Source organism: Rattus norvegicus, chromosome 11, assembly GCF_021556685.1.
Source record: "Rattus norvegicus strain SHRSP/BbbUtx chromosome 11, alternate assembly SHRSP_T2T, whole genome shotgun sequence".
NCBI classification, from domain to species: Eukaryota; Metazoa; Chordata; class Mammalia; order Rodentia; family Muridae; genus Rattus; species Rattus norvegicus.
In genome coordinates, this window is record NC_141544.1 from 69,027,044 (window position 1) to 69,041,363 (window position 14,320).

The 14,320-nt window shown below is 43.6% G+C and overlaps 1 protein-coding gene across 1 annotated transcript in view; it reads left to right on the plus strand.

Moving 5' to 3' along the window:
• Positions 1-12,114: 12,114 nt before the first annotated feature.
• Positions 12,115-14,320, plus strand: part of LOC148002598 (uncharacterized) — a 49,100-nt gene continuing 46,894 nt past the window's right edge. Inside the window, exon 1 of the mRNA XM_087577339.1 lies at positions 12,115-12,855. Within this exon, the coding sequence (XP_087433465.1) occupies positions 12,756-12,855 (100 nt within the window). The 5' untranslated portion in view covers positions 12,115-12,755. The remainder of the gene's footprint in view (positions 12,856-14,320) is intronic.

Sequence of the window (14,320 nt, forward strand, 5' to 3'; positions counted from 1 at the left end):
AAATAGAAATGATGACACTCTGGTATCAGATTCAGGGAGACAGAGCAAAATTACTGGGGCTGAATGAAGGAGGAAGTTGGGGGAAGGGGATAGGGATAGGTCAGGTTAGGCAAAGATCATTGGCTGAAGGCTAGGGTACTGAGATGCTTCATTAGCATGGAGAGACATTCTAGGAATTTCAAGTGTCTCCTAAACTGGGTTTTTTGTTTTGTTTGTTTGTTTGTTTTGTTTTGTTTTGTTTTTTGAGAAAGGAGTTCCATCTGTAATTTCCTAAGGGTTGGGTAATATTCCACAGATAGGTTGTGTGGGGTCCGGGATTCCTCAGGTAAAGAAGAGGAAGCAGGACCAACAAAGGGAATCTGCCATTATGCAATGAGCTCAAGACTTTAGCAGCAAGTCTTCACAAAAGACACTGACTCAAAGCAAATACTGCCTTCTCTTCATAACTGTGCCATATCCCTCAAGGCTCCTGTCACCTAATTGATGCTATAACTGCATCTTCAATGTTTTTGTCGGGATGGCTGCTTCAGAATGGTAGATAACATGGTAAACCAGTGGGTTCCATAATCATGGGCTCATGATAGCACTTCTTTTCCTGTGAAATGAGTTCCTTGGTCTGTGGGAGCCGTATTGGCCTTAGTCTTAGATTGTAGGATCAAAAGCCTCTCCCTGTAACGCACAAGAAGTTTGCATTCATGGAATGTTTTCAGCCAGAACAAGACCCTTCTGGGTCTCCAGCAAGGTTGACCCCTGCTGAGCACTGCCCTTACATGTGGAAGCCTTTTGTCCCCAACTGGCAGTCTGGCCAGATACTTCTCACCTGAGTCAGAATTAGGCTGGCCTTCCTGGTTATTTTCCTAATTTATTCAGGTCACATAGTCGGTCCTTTGTTATGGAAGTCTCAGCCAGGGTTCCCCACTGTGCTTGGCAGATACCTGCTAAGTGCTGTACTTGGGATATACAGTTGGTCAATAAAGAAACCAGAGGCTCTTCCTCTTCTGGCTTGACACGAATAACCCGTGTGTGTGTGTGTGTGTGTGTGTGTGTGTGTGTGTGTGTGTGTGTGTGCGTTTCCCTCATCCCACAGGCTTTCGCCGGATTCTCGGTACCGTGTCAGTGCAGGCACCGACTGAAAGACCCCCAGAGAGGACCTTTCCCTCAGGAGGAGTCCCAAGCGCCCAATGACCGAGCCGAGTCCACTCGGATGCAATCAGCAAGAGGGTTTATTGGAAAACACAGGTACCTGCGGGCACACAGTCTCTTCGGAGGACTTGCGCGCCCAGCAGCTCCAGCATGGGGCTTTTATAGGGATTGGGGAAGCAGAAGCGGGCGTACAGAAGCAGATGCATAGTTACGGGGATTGGTGGATTCAAACGAGGCACATAGACATGTTCACATATGATTGGCTATTTCACATGATGAGGTAATAAGGTATAGCTACACACATTGGCAGGTTTGGGGCATCCTGGATGTCGGGGGCTGGGGGCTTATCTCTTCCTGCCAGGTGGCCTGTGAGTGGTACTCCTGGTCTGTTCTTCATTCCTTTCCTTTTATGGTCTGTTAGTTTTCACGGTGACTCGGCCCTAGGTATCTGGGCGTGCCTGGGCTCGTTCAAGCCTGTTGCAACTCTGAGTTAAGACTCATGGGGTGGGTCTTTCATTTTCCCCCATTTTCTTTTAGACTTGAGTAAAATCCTTTACTCAAATCGAATTCTAAGGAATCTCTTCCTGTTGTCTTACCCTCTGGTATTGTTGGGTGAGAACAAGCGTCTGAATGACTGAGAGTCTGTTCTTTATGAACTGCATCAATCTGTTTAGAATGCAGGGGCCAAAGAGGAAGATTAGGAGGAGGATGATTAAGGGTCCCATCAAGGTGGACACCAGGGTAGCAAACCAAGGGGATCGGTTAAACCACCCCTCGAACCAGCCTTGTTGGGAATCAAACAGCTTCTGTCTCTGGGCCAAGCGTTCTCGGAGCTTAGCCATGTTATCTCTCACTAATCCTGTATGGTCTGCATAGAAACAACATTCTTTCAGTGTAGCACACAGGTTCCTTCTTTAAGGAATATCAGGTCTAATCTTCTCCTATTCTGAAGGACTACCTCTGAGAGGGAGGTTAGGTATTCTTGGAGGTCAGCTAAAAAGTCTTTCACTCTTTTTATATCTGAGTCAATGGCAGTTCTGAATTCTCTATAAACCTTGCATTGCAGGGCAATGGCAGATGTCCTTGTGCTGCCCTTGCAGCACCTAGATAGCCTTAAGTAATTCTCAACTCTTTTTTTTTTTTTTTTCTTACTAAGTCTCTAGCATCAGGATTCCAATCTGGACACTATCTAAACCTGCACACCAAGGTCATGACTAGCTTTTAGAACTTCTAAACTTGTACAGATTGTGATCCCTGAGGCACAGTCCCAAGAAGTGTTAGGAGTACTAACATATGCAATGTTACATCATTTGTAATAGAAATCAAGCCTATCCCCACACCTATCTTGATAAAACCCGGGGCAAACATGAAATTAAGTCTAGGGAGCTTTTTGAAGATCTGATTTTCCCTCTAGGTCCCAGCTCTCAGCCCCAACAGCTAGTACACGGCTGGTGAGGGCTGAGAGTTGATGGCTGTCAGGGTGGTCAGCAGCACCAGGTACGGTCCTTTCCAGTGAGTATCTGGGTTCGGTGCCATCGTATGTAGCCGAGTCTCCGACCTGGAACTGGTGAGATGTCTCAGGGGTCCCCAGGGCATAGGCTGCTGCCAGCTCTGAGCAGATTTCTTTCTGTATCACCTGTAGGTCTTTTAGCCTAGCACACAAATCATTATTACTATGGCACTATGACATGTTGGTTCAGTAACATCATCTAATACAGTCAGGGGGACTGAGGCCCCATTTAAGATCTCAAAGGGGGTAAGGCTGAATCTGGGAGGGTATTTCTTGCTCTGAAGAGAGCAAGAGGGAAGGAGTGTCACCCAGTCTGTGCCAGTCTCCATGGTTAATTTGGTCAGGGTCTCTTTTAGAGTTCTATTTATTTACCCTACCTGTCCTGAACTTTGAGGTCTGTAAATACAATGTAATTTCCAATCGACCTCTAAATACTTGGCCACACCCTGGCTTACCTTGGCAACGAAAGTAGGGCCGTTGTCTGACCAGATTACCTTGGGCATTCCAAATCGGAGGAAGATTTCTTCCAGTATCTTCTTGATGATTGCAGAGGCCGTCTCTTGTTTGGTGAGGAAAGCTTCTATCTATTCCTGAAAAAGTATCTACAAGCACTAGGAGATACTTGTGATTATATTTTTCTGGTTTTATCTCAGTGAAGTTCACTTCGACTTTTCACCAAACTCTCTAGGTCTCTTTGCCCTGTTTGCTTGCTAAGCATTCACTTATTGACATACCTTATACTTTCTACTGCCTCTCTGGCTAAAATCTTAAAGTCTATTACATACACTTAACTACTTGGACAAACTTTTTATCTCCTAAATGAGTCCATTTCTGTATTTGGCAAAGTGAGTCTTTTCTTTGTTCTCTGGGGAGTATAGCTTCCCCCACAAGTGTGCCATTGTCCTTTATCTTTTAAGCAATTTGGGCCTTTTCTAAGTGAGGCCATCCCTTAGTCCGATCCTAGTTCTCAGTGGCTGTCTCTTGCAGGCCTGCAACCAGGATAGGCTCCTGCATAGCCATTTCCCGAGCCACTTTATCTGCTTTGTTACTGCCCAATGCCACTGAATCTCTTCCCTCCTGATATCCTGAGCAATGAATAGTACTCACAGTTGTTGGCTTCACCAGGGCATCCAAGAGATGGCAAAGGCATCTGCGGCACTGATGTACTGGGGGGGTAGAGGTTCAGCCATCCCAGATGACATTGTGTTGTCCACCATGGCAGCACCCACCTATCTCTGACCTTCATGAAGAGAACTGTTCCCGTCTGTGGACAAGGTAGCCTCGGCTTTCAGCAGGGGTCAATCAGCCAGTCGCAGAGGTCTTTCCTCCACCCATGGGCTTCTGCCAGTGCTTGACACTCGTGCTGTGGTGGCTCCAGGTCAGGATTGGGTAGCAAGGTGACCAGATTGCCCCCAACAGGTGGAGAATCTAGTCCATGGCAGCTGACCAGTGGTCCCATCTTTTGGGACACTCTATTCAAAGGCAAACATCAGCCACTCTATCACAGTTTAAGTCCTGGATTGGGTGATAATTGTTAGTGCCCGGCTGGCAGGAGTGATATGTTCCAAGTAGAACAGCGCTAAGCCATTCATCTCCCAGCATCAGGTACTGGTGCACTGAGACAGGTCTTAAGCTCCGCATACACAGTCTGTAGATATGCATACACATGGCCTCACCCAGCCATTTCAGCCCACGCAAGCCATTTTGGGGAGCAATTTTCTCATGAGCAAGGGATGGGGGCAGTCAGGGATGACTATGAACTAGTGGGTTACCCGGCCCACGCCAAGGTCCACTGTTCTTCGGGCAGTCCATAAGTATTGTTTGTTGCCAGTAGGCCCCTGTACCCAAGGTCTTTGGATACTGGCCCACTGGAGCATAGGAGCACAGAGCATTGGGTCCCTGTATCCATAAAACAACTGGGCAGGCTTCCCTCCTATCTCTGCACATAGCCAGCACTCCAGGACCGAGAGGCTCTCCAGTGTCCCCTCTTGTTCTTTCTGGGGCAGTCCCTGACCCAGTGTCTTTTTTTTCCTTTGCATTAGGCACACTGATCTTTAGCCAGGAATTCTCTTCTGTTGCCAGGTACTGTCTTCTTAGGTTCCCTAACTACTGTGGCCAGTATATGTTCCTCTCTTGTCTTTTATCTCTCTTTAGCTCTCTAGCTTCCTCTTCTTTTTGTCTCTTTTCTTCCCTAGCTTTCTGCTCTTTTTACCTTCTTTTCTCCTTCTCTTTGTTTAACCTTACTTTCTCTGTAACTTATACTAACTCTCAGCAACTTAGCTTAACCCTTCAAATTTCTGTAACTTTCTCTTCATACCCTTTCCTTATCTTAGCCAGATTGGTGGGGCATTTTCCAGCCCCTAGGAGACCCACCCTTGGAGCCTGGGGGCAGACCTGGCACTCCCTACCTTCAGGCGTCTGAAGAGAGCAGGCACAAGTGAGGGCCTTCTAGCCATGTCTGGAACATTCTTTCAGGCCTCTAGTAGGATTCTGTCTTTCCTCGGTGGTAAAGAAGACCTGTAACAGTTACTAACAAGCATCTCACGTGGGATGGTGAGAAAACAAGAAGGGAATCTAGAGGAGAGAGGTCCACTGAAGAGGACAAATAGCATTTAGTCACACAGCTAAACCAGGAGGCCTTTTTTTTGGACAAAAAGGCCACTGTAAATATAAGCACAAGCTTTGTCTATGAAACAGAAAGGCGAGCAGAGAGGCAGCCTAGCTGTTACTGGCTGTCTCTCTGGGCTTAGATTTTCCCTTAAGGAGTACCTACCTCCCTTCAGTGTCAGCTTGGTGGCTTTGCCTCTCAAGAGAACCAGCCTCCAAATGACACTAGGCTTCTAGTAACAACTAATAACAAAAGGATGGAGAGATGGTTAGAACCTGGGTGCTAAATACTAAGCAACTGACAAAAGAATTGTAACCAGTTCACCTGGGGCTTTCAGGACTTTAGTAACAGCCCTTTACCAAACTGTCTCAGTGGGCTATAGGCCCATGGAAAAGAAAACATTAATCCTGACTGGCAAAACAAAGTTCTTCACAGTTGTAGATTCTTTGAAACTATTTTAGGGGCTCTTTTTGTCCCCCAACCTGGGGCATTTTAACCATAGGGGCAGGAACTGGCTGCTGTGGGGATAGGACCAAAGGCACTCTCCATGTTAATGATGATCAGCGAGAAAAGTAATTTAATGTTGGAGACTGACTCCTCCCTTGGAATAAGGACAGCAGATAAGGCAGGCTTCCTTAAAGAACTTCTCTAAATGAGCGCTCTCCTACTGTGAGCAAATGTCAGAAATTCCTTTCCTGTTCTTGTTTTCCTTATAGCCCCACTTAGCTCTCAGCCCTTTTAGATCATTCTTCCTGTAGCATTTCTAACACAGCCTGTCCCTTTTTTATAGCCTGTTAACAGCATTTCTGAACTTTTAGGCAGCTACGCACTAAGTGCCATACCGGCTGAAACTCCACCTTTAAGATTCCTTACTCCCAAGGAAAATTTAAATCTTTCCCAGTTCATCACAGCTGGCTGCGAGCATAAGCACAGATAAAACACTATATGTTTTTGTTTTGTTTTTCTTTCCTTTTTTCAGAGCTGGGGACCGAACCCAGGGCCTTGCGCTTGCTAGGCAAGAGCTCTACCACTGAGCTAAATCCCCAACCCCCAAAACACTATGTTTTAAAAATTAACTTTGGCTATCAACCAACACACTGCCACTAGAGCGGGGTCTACAAAATTAAGTTTCTTACTCACTAAGCGTTAAGGGGACCAAGTAAAACGAACAAAGCAAACAGTTTCATGATTTCAAACACAGTCGTCGGTCCAAGATTTTAAACACAGTCGTCAGTCCAAATTCAAACACGAAACAAAAGTCAAAAAGACACTAACAGACACAACACGTCCAGAAAACCACAGTCAGGTCACAAAGAAGACAAACAATTCCAACAGTCAAACAAGTAACAAGCAGACGCGCCGCGCGGCTTCAGTACCAAACTGAAACCAAAAATTCAGACGGAGTCAGCGAGGGTCTTGGATCCTCTACTCCAATAAAATTCAGACAGAGTCATCAAGGGTGCGGATCCCTCCGAAAATGGACGGAGGTGCCACGGATCCGGATCTCCCTCTCCTCCAACCACCCTTGGAACGTCTTCCAGGGCTGCGGGGGAGAAGTCCGAGCTCGTCAGCTCCTTCTCTGGCCCGCCCAGATAGTCCCCAGATCTGAGCCTATTGATCGATCGTTCACAGGACAAGACACAACAGACAAGACAAACGCCGGCCGGCTTACCTCCCGGTGGGTGGTCGGTGGTCTCTGGGCAGAGGGTCTCCAAACCCCGGGCGAGCCCCCATAATGAAAGACCCCCAGAGAGGACCTTTCCCTCAGGAGGAGTCCCAAGCGCCCAATGACCGAGCCGAGTCCACTCGGATGCAATCAGCAAGAGGGTTTATTGGAAAACACAGGTACCTGCGGGCACACAGTCTCTTCGGAGGACTTGCGCGCCCAGCAGCTCCAGCATGGGGCTTTTATAGGGATTGGGGAAGCAGAAGCGGGCGTACAGAAGCAGATGCATAGTTACGGGGATTGGTGGATTCAAACGAGGCACATAGACATGTTCACATATGATTGGCTATTTCACATGATGAGGTAATAAGGTATAGCTACACACATTGGCAGGTTTGGGGCGTCCTGGATGTCGGGGGCTGGGGGCTTATCTCTTCCTGCCAGGTGGCCTGTGAGTGGTACTCCTGGTCTGTTCTGCATTCCTTTCCTTTTATGGTCTGTTAGTTTTCACGGTGACTCGGCCCTAGGTATCTGGGCGTGCCTGGGCTCGTTCAAGCCTGTTGCAACTCTGAGTTAAGACTCATGGGGTGGGTCTTTCATTTTCCCCCATTTCTTTAAGTTCACTTTAAAATAAGGGCCAGCACTTGGGAGGCCGAGATGGGAGTTTGCAGGCCAGCCTAAGCCACAGAATAAGATCTTGTCTCAAAATAAAAAGAAAGGACCTAGGATGACAAGTACCAAATAGAGGAAGGGACAGGCCAGAGCCTGAGCTTCCTTCTGGTCAGTCCTTAAAGTGCGGTCTCTGAACTGACACCAGTGAGGTCCAGGCACTTTCTCTGGAAGCGGGTCCCTTTTGCTCCAAGGGGTGGTGCCTCCAGAAGGTTTTTTCTGGTAAGAGGACTTGATGGCTGAATTACGCCTGCATGAAGACTCTCAGACAGAGCAGACAGGCTAATGGTACAAACGGCCCCAGTACACGCAGGTGTCTTAGGGCAGCTTGTGCTGCGGCCAGTAAAACTCAGACCCTGCAAGTGGCTCTGTGCCTCTGTGGCTGGTGAGAGAAAAGTCCTCAAGTCTGCTGCAGTGTTGTTAAAAGGCTCAAAAGTATCTGGTGTTTCGTTCTTCTCTAAGAGGTGCACAAGGATCCATACCGAGGAAAGTTTCCCTCATCCCACAGGCTTTCGCCGGATTCTCGGTACCGTGTCAGTGCAGGCACCGACATTGGTCAGAAGCAATACTGTGTGGAATATCATGAGTATTGGATAAGGCATTCTGTAAATCCATGAATGGTGGTTTGGGCAGAAGAATTATGGACAGGAAATTCAAATTCATAATGACAATAAGTATCTACTCCAGTAAGACAAAGCATTATCCTTTCCATGGAGGAAGTGGTCCAATGTAGTCACCCTGCCAGCAGGTAATTGGCTGGTAACCCCAGAGACTAGTGCCAAACCTAGGACTAAGTGTTGGTTTCTGATGTTGGCAGATCTGGCACTCAGCAGCAGCTATATCCAGGTGGGCCTTGGTGAGAGGAAGTCCATATTGTTGTGCTCATGCATAACTCCCATCTCTGCCACAATGGCCATTTAGTTCGTAGACCCATTGGGCAATAACAGGAATGGCTGAAGAAGAAAAGTCACTTTCCACAGAACTGGTAATCCTATCTAAATGATTATTGAATTTTTCATTAGCTGAAGACATGTTTTGATGAGCATTTAAATAGGACGCAAGTATCTTCACATCCTCTGTCCACATGCAGAGATCTATTCACATATTTTCCCCAGAAGTCTTTCTCACCAATTGTCCAATCATGCTCTTTACAATCCCTGACCATTCAGCAATGCATTGGCCATAGCCCATGTATCAGTCAATAATCACACATCTCACCATTTTTTTCTTCCAAACAAAATGTATGAGTATGTGTACTCCCCGAAGTTCTGTACTGTGAATATTTCCCTTGGTAAGGGTCTTTCAAGGTTGTCCCAGAAAGGAGTTGTTCTCTTTTGGGTGGTGACTCAGTAATGTACAGAATCATTAAGAAACTGGGTCCTAATCTTCTCTTTCTTAGACAACCTTCTATTGGGAAATCCCTTGAGGATACATAGTAGGCCACAGACAGTTTTGTAATGGGAATAGAAACCATAGGCATTTGGGCAAACTTCTTCATGTAACTTGCTTGTGCCTTCAGAACCTGCTCAGGACTTATCACATATATGTCGTGTCCATTTCATAATAGATTGCTGCTGTGCATGTCTTTCTTTATAACTTTGTAAGTGAGAAAACATGTAAATTGTGAAGGGTAAAGAGATTAGGTGGTATTACAATTTGGTGTCCCATTATCAAACACTTAGATTCCACTAGGACCAAATAGTAGGCCAAAAACTATAAATGGTGCATACTTGTTCCAGAAAGCCTAAAGCTCTGTACTGTGATTCAAAAATAGGTATCCGCCAAAAGCTCCAGACAGCTTCCCTATCTGCCACTGACACCCCAAGTTCCATCAGGTCTGCTGGATCATATGGTCCAAGTGCAAAGGTGGTCCAGACACAGTACCCTAGACCTGTTGAAGAGCCTTATTCTGTTCCAGGCAATACAAAGTTAGAATCTTTCTGAGTCCCATGGTAAATGGGCCTAAGTAACACCTGTTACTCATTCCTATGTGCTATCTCCAGAATCCAAATATGTCCATTAAACATGCTTCTTTCTTGGTAGTAGGAGAGGCCAGGTACAATAACTTAATGCTATCTTAGAAGGAATATGTCTGTGTGCCCCATACCACTGAACTTCTCAGAATTTCACTTAGGTAGAAGGCCCTTGAACTTTGGTTAGATTTATTTTCCATTCTTTTCTGTTCGTGAGTATTACTAGTGAGTTCAAAGTGGTTGGTACCTCCTAATCACTTAGTCCAATCATCATAACATCATCAATATAGTGCAACAATGTGGCATTTTGTGGAAAAGACATAGGATTCAGAGGCATTCTAGCTATGTCATGACACAAGGCTGAAGAGTTCATATATCCTTGAGATAAAACTGTAAATGTATATTGCTGGCCTTGCAAACTGACAGCAAGTTGCTTCTGGAGCTAAGTCTGACCTAGTAATAATTATGCTGTGAATGTTTTAACCTGACAGAGGTGAAGGACACTGATGACCGATACAACACATTTCTTTTCAGGGTCAGGATTGATTCCTTCAGTTAAAAATATTTCAGTAGATATATGAATTCATGTATAAAATACTCATTTTCTATTACTGCTACTTCCTTAATTTTATATGATAGCACTTACAAGATATATCTATAGATTAGACTGAGGAGGGATGGGTCTTAGCTTGCATCCAATGGTACAGATCAAAGATAGTACCAGGGTGATTTCAGGGAGGTCACAAGAAGTGATCAGAAACAGACTTTTGAGAAGATCCCAGCCATGCATTAGTCAGTTTGACACTTTGGGTTACAGCTAAATTCTCAGCAATTTCTTCCATCCCCATGTTTAGTTAGAGTTGGACTGACTCTAATTCTATCTGTCTCTGCAAAACCCAAAGATATCCAAAGAGAAGAAAATTTTGTCTTCTTGGTGTCCTCCTAATATGTAGAGAAACGACATGAGGTGGCTGCTCTCTACCTGCTAGCTGTGAGGTGACTTAAGGATGTCTGTGAATTTCAACACATTAGGAGACAGAGAAAGCTTACTGTCTTAGCAGAGAATCCTGGTGTTCTGCAATTAGCTGCGTGCCCGAGGAAGTAGCCTTTGTGATTATTTTTTTCACGAGAAACTCACTTTGTTTTTAATTAAACTAAGCAACACATGAAAGATTTGGAGTACTGAAAGATTTCTCAGTCTGCAAGGAGTTTTGGGTCACCTTGAACCCAGATACACCATTGCTTGAGAAACGGAAGCTGTTGAGAATTAGAAGCTGTGAGAAATCTTTGTTCTGCTTACATGTAAAAGATGCTAGAGAATTCAATAAAGCATGCAGGGGTGCACAGTTAGTCTTCATTCCCTATATCCTGGTTAATACAACACTACTCTTGGGACCCCAGTGCATTAGACATTGACACTAATGCTCTTCTAAAAGAGAAGAAAGTCACATATTTCTCCTGTAATTATCTCATGCTCTCACTCATGGCCCTTAAACATTAGGAATGTCTTTCCTTTCTGTGACACTTCCTACTGGGCTGAAATGTAGAATTCAGAACCCCAGGTGATAGTCACTAGCCAGTGATACTGTGTATCCATCCCCAGTCCTGTGTGCTACCCAGCCATTGCCCATTTTAAACTGCTCAACTACCCAAAAGGATCCTTCACAGAAACTTTCTCCCTGTTGAGACCAACTAGTGTAGATTACTCATCTCTGGGAATGGAACACTGAGAGACTCATTTTCTGTTTATCCAACTCTCTGAAATGGTGATAGAACATTTTGACTTTGACATTATTTTTAACTGGACTGCAATTAGCAGATCATACTGACAAGACTAATTTTTTAAAAAAATCATTCCTACCAGGACGTGTCTCAACACAAACTTCTTAAATGAGTAGAGATATGAGAAGCTGTACTGTTTAAAATAGAGTGGGTCATGGAATAAGTGGGTAAGGGACTTTCCTCCTTAGATTCTGTCTCAACAGGGACAAAATGCTTCTAAGACTATGGCCCATTTATGTCCAGGGTACATGAACTAACATTTGTCTTCTTTATGATTGTAGATGCTTTAGATCTTTCCTTTAATCCTTTAAATTGTTTACAGTAATCTGTCTCTGTTTCCCATTTTATGATAAGGCTTATATGCATTTAAATGAATATTTCACATGCCACTCAAGGTAAGAATCCACTTCCTTCCTGCCTATTAGTGCCGCACACTACCTACATTCATAATAGCAACTCCAGGAAAGACCACTTAGTTCTTAGATCATGTGTGAGCTTGACTCATTTTGCATATGTGTATACACTCTCTGATTTACTGTCCAATTAATACTTTTACACTCTCCCTCTTATTTCTCTGCATCTTGTTCAATTCTCTGTCCCCTATTCAAAGAACCCAGTAATTGCATGATGGAAGATCCCCAATGTCTTCTCTGGAGCATAAGTTTATGAAAAAATTTGAGGGTAGGATAGCCAGGAAATTGGAAAATGTTACAATGGATTACAGTTTAAAATATTAGAAATTTTTTTTTTAATTTTTCATCATGAATACTCTATAGGCATACTTTTCCGCTCCCCTTACTCACTAGGATTTCTCCTCTGTCCTCTCCTGATCCTTTCTTCTCAAATCAATCCACTGTGTCATTCTGAGAACCTGAAACTCTTCAAGTAACATTTACTAAGCTGGGCTGCAACTCACAAAGATATGACTCTTTGACTCCAGGGTGCTGAGCTTCAAGAGGCATAAGACCATGACTTACTAAAAACAAAAAAAGACAAAAGAGGTATCTTAGGGATACAATTGCTAGGATGAAACACGATTACCACGAGCTGCATGGGGAAGAAGGGATTTATTTTACACACAGTTCCATATAACAGTTCATCGTCACAGTAAATGAGGGCAGGAACTCATTCATGCAGGGCAGAAACCAGGAAGCAAGAGTTGCGGCAGAGATCATGTAGAGGAGTGGTGCATGCTGGCTTGCTGTCTATGGTTTGCTTAGCCTGCATCCTTATAGATTTCAAAACCACCAGCTCAAGAATAGAATCATGCACAACGGGCTGGGCCAACTTGCCTTCATCACTAAAACAATTATAATAGGTAAATAATCTTGTTAATGAATAACCATCTGGTGTGGGGCATGAATTTCAGTCTCATTTGGAAGTTTAACTGGGAAACACGATACTATGACTGTTAGAAAAAGACCTTCATCATCAGATTCAATGGATTTTCTACTCTTTTGTATCACCCATCTCGTAATGCTTCCTCTCTGTGCACAAGAATCAGGTAAGTGTATTTTCTTTTATGTATGTTTAGCTGCAAATGAGTGGCAAATAAATATTAGGTCACAGGACATTTACTTTTACTCCAGTAGGTAAAGAGGATGTGTGCTAGTTTCAGTTTGCTAACCATATACCTATATATAATCACACAGCTAGCAAATCATGTAATGTGAACATATTTGAAACAATGACTATAGAGAATAGAATGGTGAGAACATAGGCAGGAATACAGCTTCTGAGGTGTGTACAACTTGCTCAAATTAGATGATCTCCTCCTTATCTCCTTGATGGAAGGATAAAGGCAAAAGACAAGCTAGATCCAAAGCATCTCTTCACAGAATCCCTTGTCTTTGAATTATACCCTGTTTTCAAAATCAAGTATGCAGACCATGTAATGTTAAAAACCTTTTCTTATGTATTAGGACATTTTTATTATATAGACCAGCCTATAAAAAATGTGCTTTATGGATTTCTCCATGATTACAAGCCGAGCTTTTGTAAGAATTCAACAAACATTGCCATAGTAATTTTCTGTTTTCTTCAGGTTAAACAATAACTAGTTTCTTGAAGAATTCAGGTGAGGTGAGAAGTAGCTCAGTACATAAGAGTTAGGAGCACATGGCACTCTGTAAGAGAGCCCAAGATCTGTCCCAAGCACCTACATCAAAATGCTCAAAAGCACCTTAAACTCAGGTGAAAGGATCGAAAGATCTCTTGCATCCTCTGTGGATCCCTGGGCACACATCCCCATCACAAGCATAATTAAAAATCAGGATTACATGTTTAAAAAATAAGTGAGGAGAGAAAACAAAAACTATGCTAAACTGAAAAGAGAAACTGAGGTTTAGGGACAAAGCTTCTGCTTAGCCTGGATAATGTCTGGAGTTCAATCTTTAGTATCAATAAATAATAAATTAGTATTGACTATGTTTGATGAGGAAGACTTCTGTCATGAAGTAGCTCAGACTATAAAGGGAAAGAGAATCTGGGAGCAAGTGATGATGAGGGGCTAGACAGTTCGGAAACTGTTGGGTAATCAGTGATGGACAGCTCAGATATTTATTTACTTATTTACTTATTTATTTTTGCTTGTTTGGGTTTTCGTGTGTACTGTTCAGTCCTTTCCTGAGTGCAAGGAACAAACTACATATGGAAATTGGAATGTTTCTGGTAACATATAACTGTCAGATGACCTTGTGTTCTCATTTTATTCAAAGCTATGGAGCTGGTAACGTTACACCTATTTTTTTTTAAATTAAAAATGATATGGTGCAGGAAAAGAAAGAATTTCCAGGAGACCTCAGTCTTAAAAATTAGACCAAGTAAAACATGAGCACAGAACTGATAAGCACAGGGTTTCTCTCACAATAAAGTTGCCTCATGCATTTGAAAGGTCCCTGATACTTTTATACAGTTTAGATTCACTATATTGATTTTTAAAGTATTTGATACAAAATTGCTTGTAATTT